Source organism: Miniopterus natalensis, chromosome 7 (genome assembly GCF_054644295.1).
Source record: "Miniopterus natalensis isolate mMinNat1 chromosome 7, mMinNat1.hap1, whole genome shotgun sequence".
In the NCBI taxonomy this organism is placed as follows: Eukaryota; Metazoa; Chordata; class Mammalia; order Chiroptera; family Miniopteridae; genus Miniopterus; species Miniopterus natalensis.
In genome coordinates this window covers 10,737,776-10,754,686 of record NC_142087.1, presented here as the reverse complement: position 1 = coordinate 10,754,686, position 16,911 = coordinate 10,737,776, and the positions used below count along the sequence as shown (strand labels likewise).

Here is a 16,911-nt window from a genome sequence, read left to right as displayed (position 1 = left end):
TAATGTAGAGTGAGGCTTATTCCCTTAGCCTGGAAATGGGACGTGACTGCTGGGTGAGCTAGTAAGAAAAAACCTTAAATCTATCAAAAATGTACTTTTTTTTCCTAGAGAATTTTAAATAATAAGGCTTTCAATAAATTAAGCGCAAGAAAATTGCATTTCTGGGTTCATAACTCCAGATGTATAAAGAAGTCTTGCTTCTAAAATGCATTTTTCAACACCAAAACTTTCTAAATACATTATTTTAAGACAGCCTATTAAATTCCCGAGTACTTTTGGTATTATAGTTGTTAAAATAAATATCTGGTTTCTTCCTCCCTGGTGTTGATAGGGTATCTTTCTGTTTCTCCATTGTAAGCACTCAGCGGTAAGCATAGACTTTTCTATTATATTAACTCTCTGAACAGAGCCAATGCACCATTCTTGAATTTGCTTAGAGATTTCACCACAAATGAGGCTTTTGTTGCTGTTGTTTGGAAATCACTGGTAAGCTGAGATCTTTATAAGAAACGAAGCATTTTATATCTAAACCTTGCGGTTCCACATTGGACAGTTCCATCTGTCCCATCAATTCTACTTTGGTGGCTCTTCAGAATTGCCTCTCCTCCCCCTGCTTACAACCTATATCCCTCAGCAAAGACCGGGATGAGAAATAACCTGGTTAACGTAATTTACCATGAGGCACGGGCTGCTAAGAGAGCAAAGGAGAAAAAGACTGGCTTTGAGGCTACGCTGGGGTTTGAGTCCTAGACCAGTGATTCTCAACCACTGTGCCACAAGAATTTTTTTTTTTTTTTAATATATCTTTATTGATTTCAGAGAGAGGAAAGGAGACGGAGAGAGAGACAGAAACATCAATGATGAGAGAGTCATTGATCAAGCCCACAACTGGGCATGTGCCCTGACTGGGAATCGAACCCTAATCGCCTAGATCCCAGGTCAACGCTCAACCACTGAGCCACACCTGGCCAGGCACCACAAGAATTTTTAAAACATGCACTACCTGACTATTTAGTTAGGGGCACTGACCTCTTTTTCTTTAGATTGTCAAATTAAAAAAATGACAACCACCAACATAACCATAGCCATCCAGTGTGAGTGAATCTAATCAAAATTATACCGATTTCTTTTGTCAAATCAACAAAAAAATATTTTTTGGTATGCTGCAGAATTTTAGTAATTAGTTTATGTATGCCATGAAATGAAAAAGGTTGAAAATCGCTTTCCTAGACAAACCACTTAATTGGCAATGTGGCCTTTAGCAGTCCCTTAACCTCTTGTGGCTTCAGTTTCTTCATCTGTAAAATAGAGAGTAAGCTATCTATTTCTGACAATTGATGGGAAAATAAAGGACCTAACCTAGTGTTGTATCTGGTAAATAGTTTACTTCCAACAAATGATAATTATTAATGTTATCCATATTTTTAAAATTTTCTCATTGCCCATATTTTCCTGAAGTATTTTTCTTGCTAATACATATTTTTAAAGATACTTTAGTAGAGTGGGTAGAACAGGGAACAGAAAGAAGGTAACATAACTGTGTGATCTGGGGCCAGTCATTCTCTTTCTCTGGGCTCTAGTTTCCTTATCTGAAAGATGAGATCCCTTGGGCAAGATCATCTTTAAGGTCCTCCCCACCTCTAACATTCTATAATCTATCCCATTCTCAATATAATTGTTTTCCTGTATTTGCTCTCTAATAAACAATAGACCAAAGGTCAGTGAAGATTTCCTAAAATGAGGTGTTTCTTCTGCAGAGCTTACTTCCTTTAGATAAAGCACCCCAGAACAAAATTCTGTATTCCCTCAGCCTTGGTTGCTACAGATAATTTTTTAATGTATTTCCAGTTGCAGGTCACCAATGTTCTGTCCCAGCCTCTGACTCAGGCCACTGTTAAACTAGAACATGCTAAATCCGTTGCTTCCAGAGCTACTGTCCTCCAGAAGACCTCTTTCACCCCTGTAGGGTAAGTCCTGAGCATATTTTTTTAGGTGCCAATAAACTTGTTTTGGAAAGTTAGCTTGCAGCAAAAATAACCCTGATTAATGTAGATATTACCAAGATCATAAAACCTAATTTACCTAAACTTTGGTTAGGTAAATTTGACCTACAGGTATCAAAATTCTATGGTTGTTTCTATCTTGTCATTGTTATATATAAGTCACCCATAATTCTACTAAGCGATAACTGCTATTAACATTTTGCTATCTTTTTTATTGGCTTTTTTCCATGCATATAAATATATATTTTAAATTGAATTAAGATTATGCTTTATCTGTAACAGTGTGTCATGACCATTTTCCCATAGGATTAAATATTCTTTTGCAGCTTTATTTTTAATGGCTGCATATTATTGTTATGTAAATTTTTAAAAGGTCACTTTTATGTGAAACTTTGTTGTATGTTAAATTTGTAAGTTAATGAGATGAGGAACTTTGAGTTTTAGAAAATGTAATTCTTAGTCATAAAGATATATAGGCAATAATGTAAAATAAAAAAGCAAAATCATTTTTAGGAATGATCAGTGGAATGGTAAAAAACATTGAAGATTTTGTTATGTAGTTAGAGTTAAGAATTCACTTTTTTTTTTTTTTTTTTTTTTTAACATAATGGGGATCATACTATAGGCTCACCTGTTTGGCATTCAGTGTGGAAGGCTACCCAGGGAGGTGGGATTTTAGGAGCTGAGAGGGGAAACAAAGGAAAAGAAGACTTTTGAGACTTGAAAGAGTTTTTTCTTTTTAATTGTTTTTAAAGTTTTCCCCACATCATAATCAAGAATGAAGAAGTGGTATAGCCCTGGCTTGTGTTTCTCAGTGGTTAGAGCATCAGCTGGCTCACCAAAGGGTCTTGGGTTTGATTCTTGGTCAAGGGCTCTTACCTGGGTTGCAGGTTTGATCTCCGCCCCATTAGGGAGTGTGTGTGAGGCAACCAGTCAATGTGTGTGTCCCTCTCTTTCTCTTTCTTTCTCTCTCTCTTTCCCTTCCTTCCTTCCTTCCTTCCTTCCTTCCTTCCTTCCTTCCTTCCTTCCTTCCTTCCTTCCTTCCTTCCTTCCTTCCTTCCTTCCTTCCTTCCTTCCTTCCCTTCCCTTCTCTTCTCTTCTCTTCTCTTCTCTTCTCTTCTCTTCTCTTCTCTTCTCTTCTCTTCTCTTCTCTTCTCTTCTCTCTCTCTCTCTTTCTTTCTTTTTCTCTCTCTCTCTTTGTCTCTTTTTCTCTTTCTCTCTTTCTCTCTCCCTTTCTCTCTTTCTCTCTCTCCCTCTCCCTCCCTCCCTCCCTCTCCCCCTCCTCCCCCTCCCCCCTCCCCCTCCCCCTCCCTCTCCCCCTTTCTCTCTCCCTTTCTCTTTCTCTCTCTCTCTTCCCCCCCCCCCTTCCTTCCACCCTCTCTTTAAAAATCAGTGGAAAAAATATTCTTGGGCGAGTATTAATACAAAGAAAAGGAAGTGGTGTAGTTCTCGACTGTCTCAGGGAGTGCCTCCCTTTGCATCCCATTTGTTACATTTATGACTTTCCCATGTGAGTGCTTGCTAACCCTGCTGTCATTCTTAACAGGGATGTTTTTGAACTGAATTTTGTGAATGTCAAGTTGTCCAGTGGTTATTATGACTTCTCTGTCAAAGTTGAAGGTGACAACCGTTATATTGCAAATAGTGTAGAGGTAAGTGCTTTACTTGTCATCCCTGTTGCCATGTTGATATATCCAGAGAAATGACCAAATAGGCACACGGCATTAATTGTCTGGTACAGTGACTTCACTTTGTGACCATGTTCATGTGACTACATTAAAAAGAGGGATAGGTTTGAAATATGCTGTTTGACAGACTTAGCCAAGAACTTAATCTTAGTGAGTTTTCTTTTACTTATAAATTAATTCACATCCATTATAATTTATCATTAATAATTTACTTAAAATTGGGGAAGTAGAAAAAATAAAAATCACCCATAATTCCACTGAGGCGTAAGTATTCTTAAAATGTTTTGTGTGGTGAGCCTTGATAGATTGAGAACAGTACTTGATGCTAATTAGACAATGAAAAGCATCGAGTGATAGATAGCATTGTAGTGAGCTCTCTGTGTATAGTACAAAAGAAAATTGGTAATCTTTTTAAAGGAAATGTGCTTCAGATGTTTAGCTGACTCTAGCTGTGTTGACGATCCAAGTGGTTTTAGGGATGGAAAGCTATGCCTCATTTATCTGATGCTTTGTGGGAATGAGGTATTTTTCATTAGTAGTTTTCTTAGCTAATTGAAGTTTACCCCTTCAGGCACTGTGGCTTTCATTTTAACCTTTTGGGTAGACACGTGTGATGAATTATGCACTTTCTTATTTTCTTAAACTATGGGATATAGTTTAGCCTTTTCTTATTCTGAATTAGGATCATCGTATGAACCCTTTATTGAATGCCTATGACATGAGAAATACAGTTCTATGTGCTTTTTTGTGCATTATGTTATTCTTAGAACAACCATAAGAAATGGGTGGAGTCATCTTCATTTCATAGATGAGGCTCAAAGGGGTAGAGTAACTGGTCCAAGGTCATCCAGCGTATACTTGGGTGGATCCCCTGTATAGTACTGATTTAGTTAGTGTGCCCGGGTGAATAGAGAGGTAGCCTAGAGGCTGCAGAGCCCAGTGCAGCTGTAGCAGCTGGCCTTTTTATGATACTACTTTCTCCTTTCAACTGTCATTTCTCAATGTTTCTGCCCCTGTTCTTTGCTGCTTCTACTTGACTGCACTGCCATGCACTCTGTTGGGTCAGGGGAACTTAGAGAGTACTGTGCCTTTCCTGAATAGTTAAATATATGCTTTTGTAACATCTCTTTCCTTCATCAAATATCATTTTCTACTCACATTTTTAAATTAATTTTTTTAAATTTTGAAATAATTTCAAACTTAAGCTGCAAAAATAATATGAGGAATTCTTATATACCCTTTACCCAGCTTCCCCAAATGTTAACATCTTGTATAACTAATATAATTGTCAATACCAGGAAATTAATACTGATATAATACTATTAACTAGTCCATAGGCTTTAATTAAAATTCCACTAGTTATCCCACTAATGTCCCTTTTCTGGTCCAGGATTCAGCCTAGGATCACATAGTCCTTTAGTTGTCATGTCTCTTTAGCCCTCTCCGATTAGGATAGTTTGTCTTTCATTACTGTGACACCTTTTAAGAGTACTGGCTAGTTACTTTGCAAAATGTTCCTCATTTTGCATTTGTCTGAAGTTTCCTCATAATTTAGGTCATACTTTTTTGCAAGAATACTCCAAAAGTGATGCTCTGCCCTTTTGAGTGCCTCCTGTTAAACAGAAGTATATATTGATATGTTAATCTTGATCACTTGGTGAAGGTGGTGTCTGCTAGGTTTCTCTACTGTAAAGTTGCTGGTTTTCTGGTTTTTAATTAAGTATCTGGTGGAGTGATACCTTGAGACTCTGCAAATGTCCTTATGATCTGTATGCAACAATTTGTAATATGGTACTTGCCAAAAGGTGATTTTCTCTTTCTTTCATTTCTTCTACATTTATTAATTGGAATTCTATGGTAAAAAAAACACACACAAAAAAACCTACCTCTCCCCCAATTTATTTATTCAATTATTTATAACACTTTGGACTCATGAATATTTATTTTACTCTGTAGATTATGATCCACTGCTATCATTTATTTTGTTGCTCATATTATCCCAGATTTGGCCTTTGGAGAGCTTCTCAGGTTGGCTTCTGTGACATTCACTTTTTTTTTTTTAATGGTAGGACAAGGCAGCTGGAAAGTTTGACCTTTTCAAAAGTGGGGCATTACTTAACATAGGTAGATTACACACTAATATTTAAAGTTTGGCAGAAAGGAAGATATTATTCTGGAACTATAGTCTCTGCCCTTTTTCTACCTCATGTCTGACCATTTTGGGCATGAGACATCTGGTCCTAGTCCATTCATTGACACAAAATTTAGATAGGAACTATTTTAGTGTGTACCTTTAACCTTTAATATCTAGGTTCTTTCCGTTTTAGTTTCCTTCCTTAGGGGACCTTATTTACAACTGAACACATTAAAAGGCAATTTTTTTTCCCTTTGTTGTCTGAAACCTTTCCTTCCTTCTGCCTTTACAATCTTGGTAACAACATACCCAGTTTAAGTGCCATCCCCTTATGTTACAGTCATTCTTAACCTCTTCCTTTGTTTCCACTCTAACTTCTGGTCAGCCACCAAGTCTGTTGATTCCACCTTTGAATGTCCTTTGCATGAGCCCTTTGTTCTTCAGCCCTGGTGTTCCTACGTGGGTAGAGCCCTATATTCTCTATCTAGACCGATAAAGTAGTTTCTAACTAGTTTCATTGTCTTTGATCTCTGCCCCTTTCAGTTAATTTTTCTTATGTGCCACTAGAATGGTAAAATCACATCTGCTTAAACATTTCATTGGTTCTCTAGTGTATGAGTGAGGTCTAGACTCCTCAGCATGGCTTAGAAAGTTCCTCTACAAGACACATGCATATGCTTCAGTGTGGGTGCATCCCCAGCCCCTCAGTTCTAGCTGCTCTTGACTGCATACTGGTCCCCAAATATACTCATGCCTTTGGACTTCACTTGTTCCTCCACCAAATGCTCTTCCCTTCCTTACTCATATGCTGAACTACTCATCCTGTAAGGTTCAGTTCAAATGTTGCCCGTTCATCGGCTTCCATAGAACTTAATTTTATTTTTTAGTATGCACTATTTTAAATACACAGAAAAGAACAGAATAATACAATGAATCCTCATGTACCTACCGGCTACTCATCTTTTTCATACCCTAACATTTTGCTGTACTTGCTCCGTTTTTGAAGAAAGAAATAAAACCCCTGGGGATTAAATTCAAGCTCGCTGTATTTCTCAAACACTTTTTCTTTTCTTTTCCCCCAGATTTGGGGTTTATTGTTCCAGTGCCAGTTTTTGCATTTCTGCCACACATATAGTATGTATTTTTAAACAATATATTGCATTGATTTGCATCTTCTTGAAATTTATACATTGCATTATACTATATGTTCCATTTGCAATTTGCTTGTTTTCACTCAATATTAATTTTATGATAGCCATATTTATACATGGTTATATGCATAAATATGGATAATTATGAAAGTAATCATTTTTCAACCTTTTTCATCTCATGGTACATGTAAACTAACTACTAAAATTCTGTGGCACTTCTTTTTATATTCTGGGTACAAGTCTTTTATGAGATACATGACTTGCAAATACTTTCTCAGAGTCCGTAGGCTGTCTTTTCCCTTGTCTTCTTTTGAAACACGAAGAATTTTAATTTTTATGAAGCCCAATTTATTTTTCTTTCTCTGCTTGTGTTTTAAATGTTATATCTAAGAAACTACTGCCTAATGCAAGATCATTAAGATTTACTCCTGTTTTCTTGTAAGAATTTTGTAGTTTTACCTCTTACATTTAGGTTTCTGATCCATTTTGAGTTGATTTTTTTTACATGGTGTGTGATACGGGTCTAACTTCCTTCTTTTGCATGTGGATAGCCAATTGTCCCAGCACCAGTTGTTGAAAAGACTTCTTTTCCTGCTGAATTGCCTTGGCATCCTTGTCAAAAATCAGTTGACCATAAATTTAAGCATTCATTTCTAGACTTGCACTTCTGTTTCATTAGTCTGTATTTTTATCCTTATACCAATAGTATGCTTTTGCTGTCTTGATTACTGTAACAGCTTGGTGTTTTGTAGAGACATCAAATCTGGTGTTTATCCAAGTGTTTCTGTGGTCATTGGGAAAAATATTGAAGTACAAAATAGCAGAAATGGTTAATAGATGTTATTCCTGCAGTGAAACAAGCCCCCTTTGAGGCCGTTGCTGTCCTTTTATTTCACAGTGATGGAGTAAACATTACAAAATCTCTCTCCCTCTTCATTACATTAGAGCTTTATATGTGCGTGTTGTGTGTGTGCATGCTCTGACCTCTGTCACATAGGCAACTTTACTTTGTAATTTCAGTAATAATCACACAGCCTTAGAGTGGGTCAGCAGGTCCTGTTTACTCTCTGAGGGATGCTTGACATTGGTCACAGTGCATTAACAGTGGTTTGGTGTGGAAGGCCTGTAATAGCACTCATTGGACTTGCTGTCAGGGGAAGCACGGGTTTTAGAACTGTCTTTAGCATCAATTGCCCCTAATGCACCATCAATTTTGACAGTAATGAACTAAACAGGAGGGTTATTATTCAACATAAAGACTGCATTTCCTGTAGCTAAAACGTTTTTTTAAAAAATATATCTTTATTGATTTCAGAGAGAGGAAAGGAGAGGGAGAGAGAGAGATAGAAACATCAATGATGAGAGAGTCATTGATCAGCTGCCTCCTGCACGCCCCCGACTGGGGATTGAGCCTGCAACCCAGGCATGTGCCCTGACCAGGAATCAAACCCCGATCGCCTGGATCCTAGGTCAATGCTCAACCGCTGAGCCATGCCCGGCCGGGCAGTTAAAACATTTTTTGAGGTGCATGTGGCATGCAGCATAGACAAAGAAAGGGCTTGGCATGATTTACTGTAAAACAGGCTTAGCTGCATTTAAAGTGGCTAAACAAACCCCCTCTCTCTTATAAAAACTAGTCTTGCAGTGCTCGTTTAAAGGAAGAAGCCAAGCAACAGGGATCCTGCTCTGAACCCTTTATAACAGGACTTTGAAGAAAGTAGGATGATTTTTATTTCTCAATTTGCTTTTAAAAGAGTAGCATAAAAACACTTTTCACTGTTTCCAGAGACCCATTTGTAGTAAGATTTCAGGAATAGAGGGACTTTTCAAAAACTTTCCTGTTTAAGAACTACCCTCCAGTGTTTCTGTGCAATAATGAAAATTGCAACTTAGGGGCCTTTTAAAATTAGGGCTGATTGCAAACCCCAAATGACTTGAGTTCACTGCAGTTTGCCCTTTTGTCATTCCATGTGTCCATATTGTCTGGGAATGCTTGTGATGTTTTTAGAACAAACACAATTGAATCTTGATTAGCAGGCCTTAGTGATCATGTTATTGTTGCAAGTTTATAGTCAGGATTCTAAGTAAAAACCTGGTCACTTCCTTATCACTATAATTAGCATACATTGAAGAGCCTTGCACAAGTCTTTAAACATCACTTTGTGTATATCCATCTGCTGAAAGGGAGAGTAATTATTTTTAAAATCATACATAATGGGTGGGTTTTTAAATACACAAATATTAATAAAGAAGAGAAGGTAATATGGCATGCAGTCTCATTACTCAGATAATCCCTATTTTTTAAAAAAAAGGTAAAATATGCATGCAGTTAAAAAAATTCAAGCTACCAAAAGATATATAATGAAATATAAGAGTCTTCTCTCAAACCCTCAATCCAGTCCTCCTCAGAAGGAATCCATTATTAACAGTTAACTGTTCACTTTAAAAGAAGGATGCCTGTATCAGTGAATGTCTGCTAGTCTTATTTACACAAAAGGGATCATTCGATAAGCACTTGTATTCTTTGCTTTGTTTGCTTTTGTCACAAAATAGAGGCTCCTAGCCTTTTCCTTGGGGGTTTATTTCAACTTGATGGCCTTCTGTCCTCGCCCCCTCCCTGCCCCAGTAATTCATCCAGTTGCTTAGATGCGATGACAGGCAGTGATGTTAAATATAATTCTGCCAATAGATGGCTGTGTATTCAAAAGTAAGAGTCCGTGAGCATCTACCGTGTTCTTTTGAATTGCTCCATAGTAATTCAGAGTGTACATGTGCCATTATTTATTTAACTTTTCTCCTGTTTATGGACATTTAGGTGGGAGGATGATTTCAAGATCACATTTATAAATTAAATGAGTGAGTCCTTAAGAGAATGAGTCACAGGAGTGAAGAGGGAATTATTTTGTTAATGTTGATGAATATTGCAGAGTAATTAACTGTGAAGACAGATTTTTTATTTTTATTTTTTAAATGGCAAGGGGTATTGCTAAACTCCTACCTCTCCCAAAACTAGAGGACTGCCTAAGACCTCCTGCTATACATTTTCTACTTCCCAGCCAGTGATACCCCAAGGGCAGCTTGAGTCACAGTCCTCCTGTGCTTTTGTGGCACTTTGTACATCCCTCCTTTAGAGCAGCAGCCTGGTCTCTGATAATTTGGCTTTGCATATATACTTCCCTTTAGGACAGGAAGTATATCTTGCCATCTCTGCACCTAGGTGCTCCAGATGAACCTCCACTCCAGTTTTTCTTGAAATGGAAGTAGTGGCTTTACCTCTCTGAGTTGAGCTTTATATAGCAAAGCCTTCTCTGTTTCTGAACCTGGTACGAGCTGTGAAGCTGTTTGCTCAGCAGAGAGCCCAAAGAGTCTGAGTAGAGGTTCCCAGCTCTCTCCTTGGGGGTTTATTCAACCTGCAAGCCGGCCGTTCTCCCCCACTGCCGTAATTCACCCGATTGCCTAGCTTCAGTGGCAACTAAATACTCAACAGTGATACTAAATATAATTTTGCCAATAGGTGGCCATGTATTCAAAAAGTAGGAGATCATAATATCCTTATAGCTTCTGATAATAAATCTTTTACATTCAGGTTTTTTTTTTTAAAGTTTTTTTTTTAAGCAAAACAGCACACCCCTATTCAACCTGATGTTGTCACAGAATAGTTATGGTGGCAGAAGAGAAGGCTGTTAAAAGGAGTCACTTGATAGCTATTTTTACCCCTTTTTAATTTTTCTTCTTTGCCCTTGACTTGAGGCTGTCGCGCCTTGATAGTACATTCTAGAAAAATGCTGAAGCTAACCTTCAGTTATTTGTCCAGCCCTCTGTCTCTATTCCTTGATCCTGACTTAGACTATAAACCAGTGGATTTGGCAAAGATTTCCTTAAGTATTACATTCAGGCTTATCAGATATTTGGAGGTTTTATAGATGTTTGCACATAAGAAATGCCTTGGTTTGGTTTGCATAATTTGCACATTCAAACTTAGATTTTAAATAAAAAATTCTCCATGAATAGACATTTAGCATATTTTCTGTCTTTTCTGGAATTTAATACTTACTTTAATTTTTAAAAATTCGTTTACTGGCATTGATTTGCTCCTCTTTGTGGAGATGTTTATAAGGAGTGTATAGAATTCAAACATGATAAGAATCAAGGTGGACTGGTTTGTGCTTGCAATAAATTCTAAATTTCAGTGGCTTAAAACAAGAGTGTCTTTTTGGCCCATGCTAGGTATCTTTAGTCTGTCAGCTGGTGGTTTTGCTTCGTGTTTTCCTTACTCCAGGACCCAGGCTGAAGGGGCAAGCCCCCCTTTGCACATTGCCCACGTCAGAGGGCAATGGCTCTTAAAGCTTTCACTTGGAAGTCACCAGTTCACATCTCATTGGCCAAAGCAAGTCACAAGTCTACACGTGCCTCCAGGGGGGCAGGGAAGGTATATGCTCAGGAGAACCGGAAGTACTTGATGAACTACACAGGTGGCCACCATAGCTTCTTGGTCTCATGGGCAGACTCACTCTGCTTATCACAGAGTAAGTGTTGCCGGGAAGCTGGTAGCAAGGTGCCTGAGGTGATGGACTCAGTTTCCTCATCTGAAATAGCACTGCCTTGCAGAGGTGTGAGGACTGAGTCTTTTTAAAGTCATGTCTTCCACATGGTAAACACTCAGTAAGCATTCGCTGTCCTTAGAATGGAGTACTTGTTGATTTTGATTTAAATTATTTGAAAGGTACTGCTTAAGGATTTTGCCTTACTTGCTTTAAAGGATGTAAGGGAAGATTCACGTTTTCTCCTCTCTCTTGGTAAACATATGCAGTCCAGCCAAAGCCAAAAAGGGAAGAAAGGGTAGGAACCAAGGAGTTACTTTTTGGCCTCCAGATGGGAGAGGTGGGACTACTGCCTGGCTGGGTCACTTTTACTAAAATCATTGAAGATTTCTTGTCCTAGGAGTTTTTCATGCCTTTACTCGCCTTTAGGAGAAAAATTCGGATGTGCGTGTTAATTGCTGGCACATCCTCCAGTTGACTTGGCGGTTTTCTTCTGTGTCACTGCAGCTCAGGATCAAGATCTCCACTGAAGTTGGCATCACAAATGTGGACCTCTCCACTGTGGATAAGGACCAGAGCATCGCCCCGAAAACCACACGGTAGGCGCTATACCGCCGGGCATGGGAGCCTGGGCTTGAGCTGGCCTCTCGCTGTCATTTCTGTCCGCAGCAGTCCAGCTTGCACTCCAAATTAAAGAGGCTATGGTTGTGCTGGCACACCACCAGGGGCTGCTTGGCATCCATGCAGCTCGGGGGATATCTGTACTAGTGGCCAGTCTCTGAGCAAGCCAGTCCTTGAGATAAGAAGCAAGTCCTAGTCGGTCAGCTGTGTCACTAAGCACATTATTTAGTTAAGATGACAATTTAAAAAAAAAAACTTTCTCATTGAAGAAAGTAATGTATTAATTTATATTCTGGTATAATCTCTATCTTTTCATAGTCCTGCAGTTGCGTTGAGTGGCAATTCTCTTTGGTTCACAGTGTGTTTGAAAAAAGTTGGAAGTCTCATAGGTCCTTAGAACTGAGGTGGCAGATACCTAGCATTAAGGCTATGATTCCTTTTCTCAAGTTCATGGAAAACATCGTCAATCACAGTATTTGTTTTTGCTGAACTCAGAATCTTTTTCAACACAATCTTCTAAGTAACCATTAGCAATTGATCAGAGTTCAGCCAGAACACTGGATGAAGCCCATTTGTCAGCCCTCTCCCAGATCCTTACTTTGGGGGGCCATCTATACCTCTGGGTATAATCAGACCCTCAACTTTATTCAACTCGGGTGGCTATAGATGCCAAAGAAAGTAGGTGAACCCTCAAGGCTGTTTTGAAGCATTTACTCCTTTTAAATCCTATGAAAGGGCTGGGCCTTCTTCCTCTGGTTTGGATAGTTTCATAGTGACACTGGAGATGAGAGCACTGTTGAGAATCCACTGAAATAATATCTGTGAGAGTGCTTTGCAAAGTTTAATGTTCTATATAGATGAAGAATTGTATTAGTCATAAGTAAATATAAAGCCTAAATATAAAACAGCCAGGTGTGAGCTCTATAACCATTTTGCTTGTTCTAACCCCGGACATTTTAACCTAAAGTCCCAGGAAATAGCTGTGAAAAGAACAGCTTTCTCATAAAACTGCCTTTTGAGAAAATGACTTTTTAAAATCCAGTTTCAGGCAGAAAAATAAATTGAAACAGTATCTAGGAAAAAATACAGTGTTAAAAAAAGAAAAACCTAGAAGGACCCTTTCTTTTCTTGGCATCCCCTACCGCCTCGTTTCTCAACTTTGCTCACATATGCTGCTAACATTGATCTGATGATTATTTCTCCTTGTGGTTTTGCCAACCCTGCTTTCCAGTCTACCTCTGTGCCTGCGGGGGGCACACATGAGCCCAACTGGTTCCTGACTTGGTTGAGTTGACATCCTTAGGTCCTTGAAGTGAAAGCCTGGAGCTTCCCCAGACCCTAATAAAAATTCATTCTGTGCTTTTCTCTGTCCTGGCTTATCAGTCCAATTAGCCCTCAGGCCACAGACAATTCTCCCACATCTGTCTGTCCACAACAGAAAAGTTACAATGGGAGAGGGAAAATTAAGCAATGAAGTGAAGTTTGTATTCTTTACTCTGTTCTTATGTATGTGCAGATCCTCTCTGAAAATTTACTGTATAAATGTCTCTTTCAGGGTGACCTACCCAGCCAAGGCCAAGGGCACGTTTGTCGCAGACAGTCACCAGAACTTTGCTTTGTTCTTCCAGCTGGTAGACGTGAACACAGGTGCTGAGCTCACCCCCCACCAGGTCAGGAAAAAGCCCAGGCATTCTCTTGGCTTGAAACATTACAGTACACTAGAGTTGTTGATATGTTTATACCTGACTACAGAACATTTCCAAATTCCTACTTTCAGATCTTCACTGTGCACCTTGAAGGTCCATCAGGTTCTCCCACGTGACGCTCTGCTCCCCTCTTGTACTGGTTGTAACCCTGAACCTGCCATACACTCTTCTTTATAAAAGATTAGTTGGTATTGAGAAGATATATTTAAGGCAGATTAGCACTTAATTGAGACTTTTTTCTTTTCTGACAAAAAACCCCCACCAAAACCATGTATTAAAATAATTTTGAAAAAAGGAAAACCTAGGTAATGGGCTCAAAGCCTATTTTTCTTCTGGCCAAAGCAGATTTCTGTATGTGGGAATCTGAAAAATAATTCTTTTTAATTTGTGCCTACTTCATATTATGAAAGCAATAGGCTTCAGTTTTATAAAGTAATAATTATTCTTTGAAAGATTTTCAAACCATGCCCTTTCCCCAGAGAATCTGCTGTGGCCTCCTGTCCTCTCAGGCACCTCCTCCCTCACCTCTGTCATCCCCCTTGGTTAGAAGTAACTGCTCTCAGCCCTACCCCATCCATGGTTGTACTGTAAGGGGAAAGCAGATAAGTACTCTGAATCCTGAAGGACAGGAAAGAGTGTGGGACCCAGTGGCCTTGGTTTAGGTACTTTGTAAGCAATGCTTCAGCAAGAGCCACCAGACTTGTGTCCATGCTGGAGGAGCCGCTTCAGAGCAGACCTCTGAGGTGGGTGAATTTACTTGGAAACCTTTTGCTTTCTGTTTGCTGTAGCTGCAGTGGTTCCTATAGCTGCAGTGGCTGTGCTTGTGCCCAGGCCCCAGAGCGGTAGCCCACAGGACCACCATCCTGGCACTTCTCTATTCCTCTCTCCTTTCCACCCCCAAGCTCCATAGAGCTTGGATGGTGCACTTGGTCAGGGCCCTGGCTAATCAACCTTTAAGTTACTTAGCCTCTTAGCATTTCGTAGCTCATTCTCAGAATGACATTTACCAACCAAACAGCACAAGGGAAGAAAGAAGATGAAAAAAGGAAATTAGAAGACTAAATTGCTGAGCTTCGGGTTAGGGCAGGGAGAGTTAGTGAGGAAATAACTTTAACTGAATACTTGTCTCATCCAAGATTCTGTTTTGGAAACCATGGCTTAGAGACCTCCCAGGCATAATGACGTTTTGCAGATGAGCCTGGCTGCCGCCTGAGCTTGGCTGTGACAGGAGGAAGATCAGGCATCCAGGCTTGTAAATCCCATTCTTGGCCAAGACTGCAGCCAGGATGCTTCACATCTCTGGGCCCCTTTTCCTAAATACTTTGATGGTTTGTTGCCCAGATGTAGAGTAACAGAGGAGATTTGCATTTTTGTGTGTGGATCCAGCACTAGCTGTGTAACTCATTTAATCTGGGTGCCTTATGGTCTGTAAAATGGAATCAATCTACCTGCCATGTTGAATTCTTTATTTTGAAACCCTTCAAAGAAAAGCTCTGAGTGGATGTTAAGTTTTGCTACAGTTATAATGTACAGAAAGCTTAGTTTCTTATGCCATTGGTAGGGATAAGGTGATTAGTCTGGCACCCTCATGTTGATAATATTGGCTACTGTTTGTTGACTAGCTGGTGTATATGCTTTGCATATGTTATCAGGAATCTTCGCACAGATATACCACTTGTTGAAGTTAATCTTTTTATCTTAAAGATGAAGAAATCAAGGCCCAAGGAAGTTAAGTAACCTGCTCAGCTAATAAGTAGTGGATCCAAGTCTGTTTGTCTTCAGAGCCTGGGAGCTCTCAGTGATACCAGGCTTCTCTGCTTGATTAGAACTCTGCCTTGCTATCAGTCCCCGAGCCTGCTCTACTCAGTCTTTAGCTGCAGGCACTAGGAAGTTGAAAATGGGCCTCTCACAGTTCCACCCCATTTCCATTCTCTTTACCCTCTGGTGAAGAAGTTAATTGGGCAGCAACGTCGCCTAAAGGCTGGTAGGAAGAAGAAATTGCAGCACAGCAAAGGGATTAAATCATTCACAAACTGGGCATTCAACCTCCAAGTAGTCAGGAATTGGCTGCATCCCTAAGTTAAATTTCTCCTATCAGCAAAAGTTATCTCTCCTGACTGCACTAGGAACCAGGGTGGGATAGCCACTCCGTCTGCTCTCTTAGGCAGGTCTGGTGGAGCCCCGAGTTCTCATTGTCATGAAAGAGCCAGCAGTCTGCTGCCTTGTTGATTCAATATTGGGCCCAGAGGGAGTTTTGAAATTACCAGAAGAAATACAATATTATTGTTTCATCCAGACATTTGTCCGACTCCATAACCAGAAGACTGGCCAGGAAGTGGTGTTTGTTGCTGAGCCGGACAGCAAGAATGTGTACAAGTTTGAACTGGATACTTCTGAGAGGAAGATCGAATTTGACTCTGCGTCTGGCACCTACACTCTCTACTTGATCATCGGAGATGCCACTTTGAAGAACCCAATCCTTTGGAATGTGGTATGTGCCTAAATGCACCTTGACCCAGGTGAGAGTGGCTGTGCCACAGTTAGACACAGACAGTTCCTTTTCAGGGGCCTGGGTTCTTTATCCTGGCCTTGCCTGTGCCACCATGGGGCTGTGGGCTATCACTATTAGTAGTCTTAGGGGCATGCACATGGTCTGGCACATAGTAGGTGCTTAATAAATAGTGATCAAGTAAATGAATGAATTAACTTACATTTGCCCTTGTGGGTTCTAGCAAATTTCTATAAAAGCTATACTGGAAGAAGGTTTTCTTATTTCATCAAAGCGCTGTGGGGGATGCATAGATGTTGGAGATAAAGGCCTTGGCCTTTGAGATATGGTATAGCCTCGTGGGATTGGGGCGGGGGTAAGATTTGAATTCCAGTAACAATTCAGGATGGTGTAGAATGTTGAATTGTAGGATATTCACAATGCTGATAAACTAATAACCAACATTTGCAAATCATGTTATAGTTTCCATAGTGCTTTTCACCTGCGTATCTCACTTGATTGGTGAGATAAGAGAGAACTTCTTTAAAGACATAGCATTTGAGCTAGGGGTTGAAGAAT

At 39.6% G+C, this 16,911-nt stretch overlaps 1 protein-coding gene across 2 annotated transcripts in view; it reads left to right on the top strand.

The window, feature by feature from the left end:
• RPN2 (ribophorin II) overlaps window positions 1-16,911 on the top strand; it is a 50,925-nt gene that overhangs the window by 23,323 nt on the left and 10,691 nt on the right. For both annotated transcript variants that reach the window (XM_016219325.2, XM_016219323.2), the window contains exons 8-12: window positions 1,849-1,967; window positions 3,550-3,655; window positions 12,025-12,116; window positions 13,694-13,808; window positions 16,141-16,335. In XM_016219325.2, coding sequence (XP_016074811.1) covers window positions 1,849-1,967; window positions 3,550-3,655; window positions 12,025-12,116; window positions 13,694-13,808; window positions 16,141-16,335 — 627 coding nt within the window. The remainder of the gene's footprint in view (window positions 1-1,848; window positions 1,968-3,549; window positions 3,656-12,024; window positions 12,117-13,693; window positions 13,809-16,140; window positions 16,336-16,911) is intronic.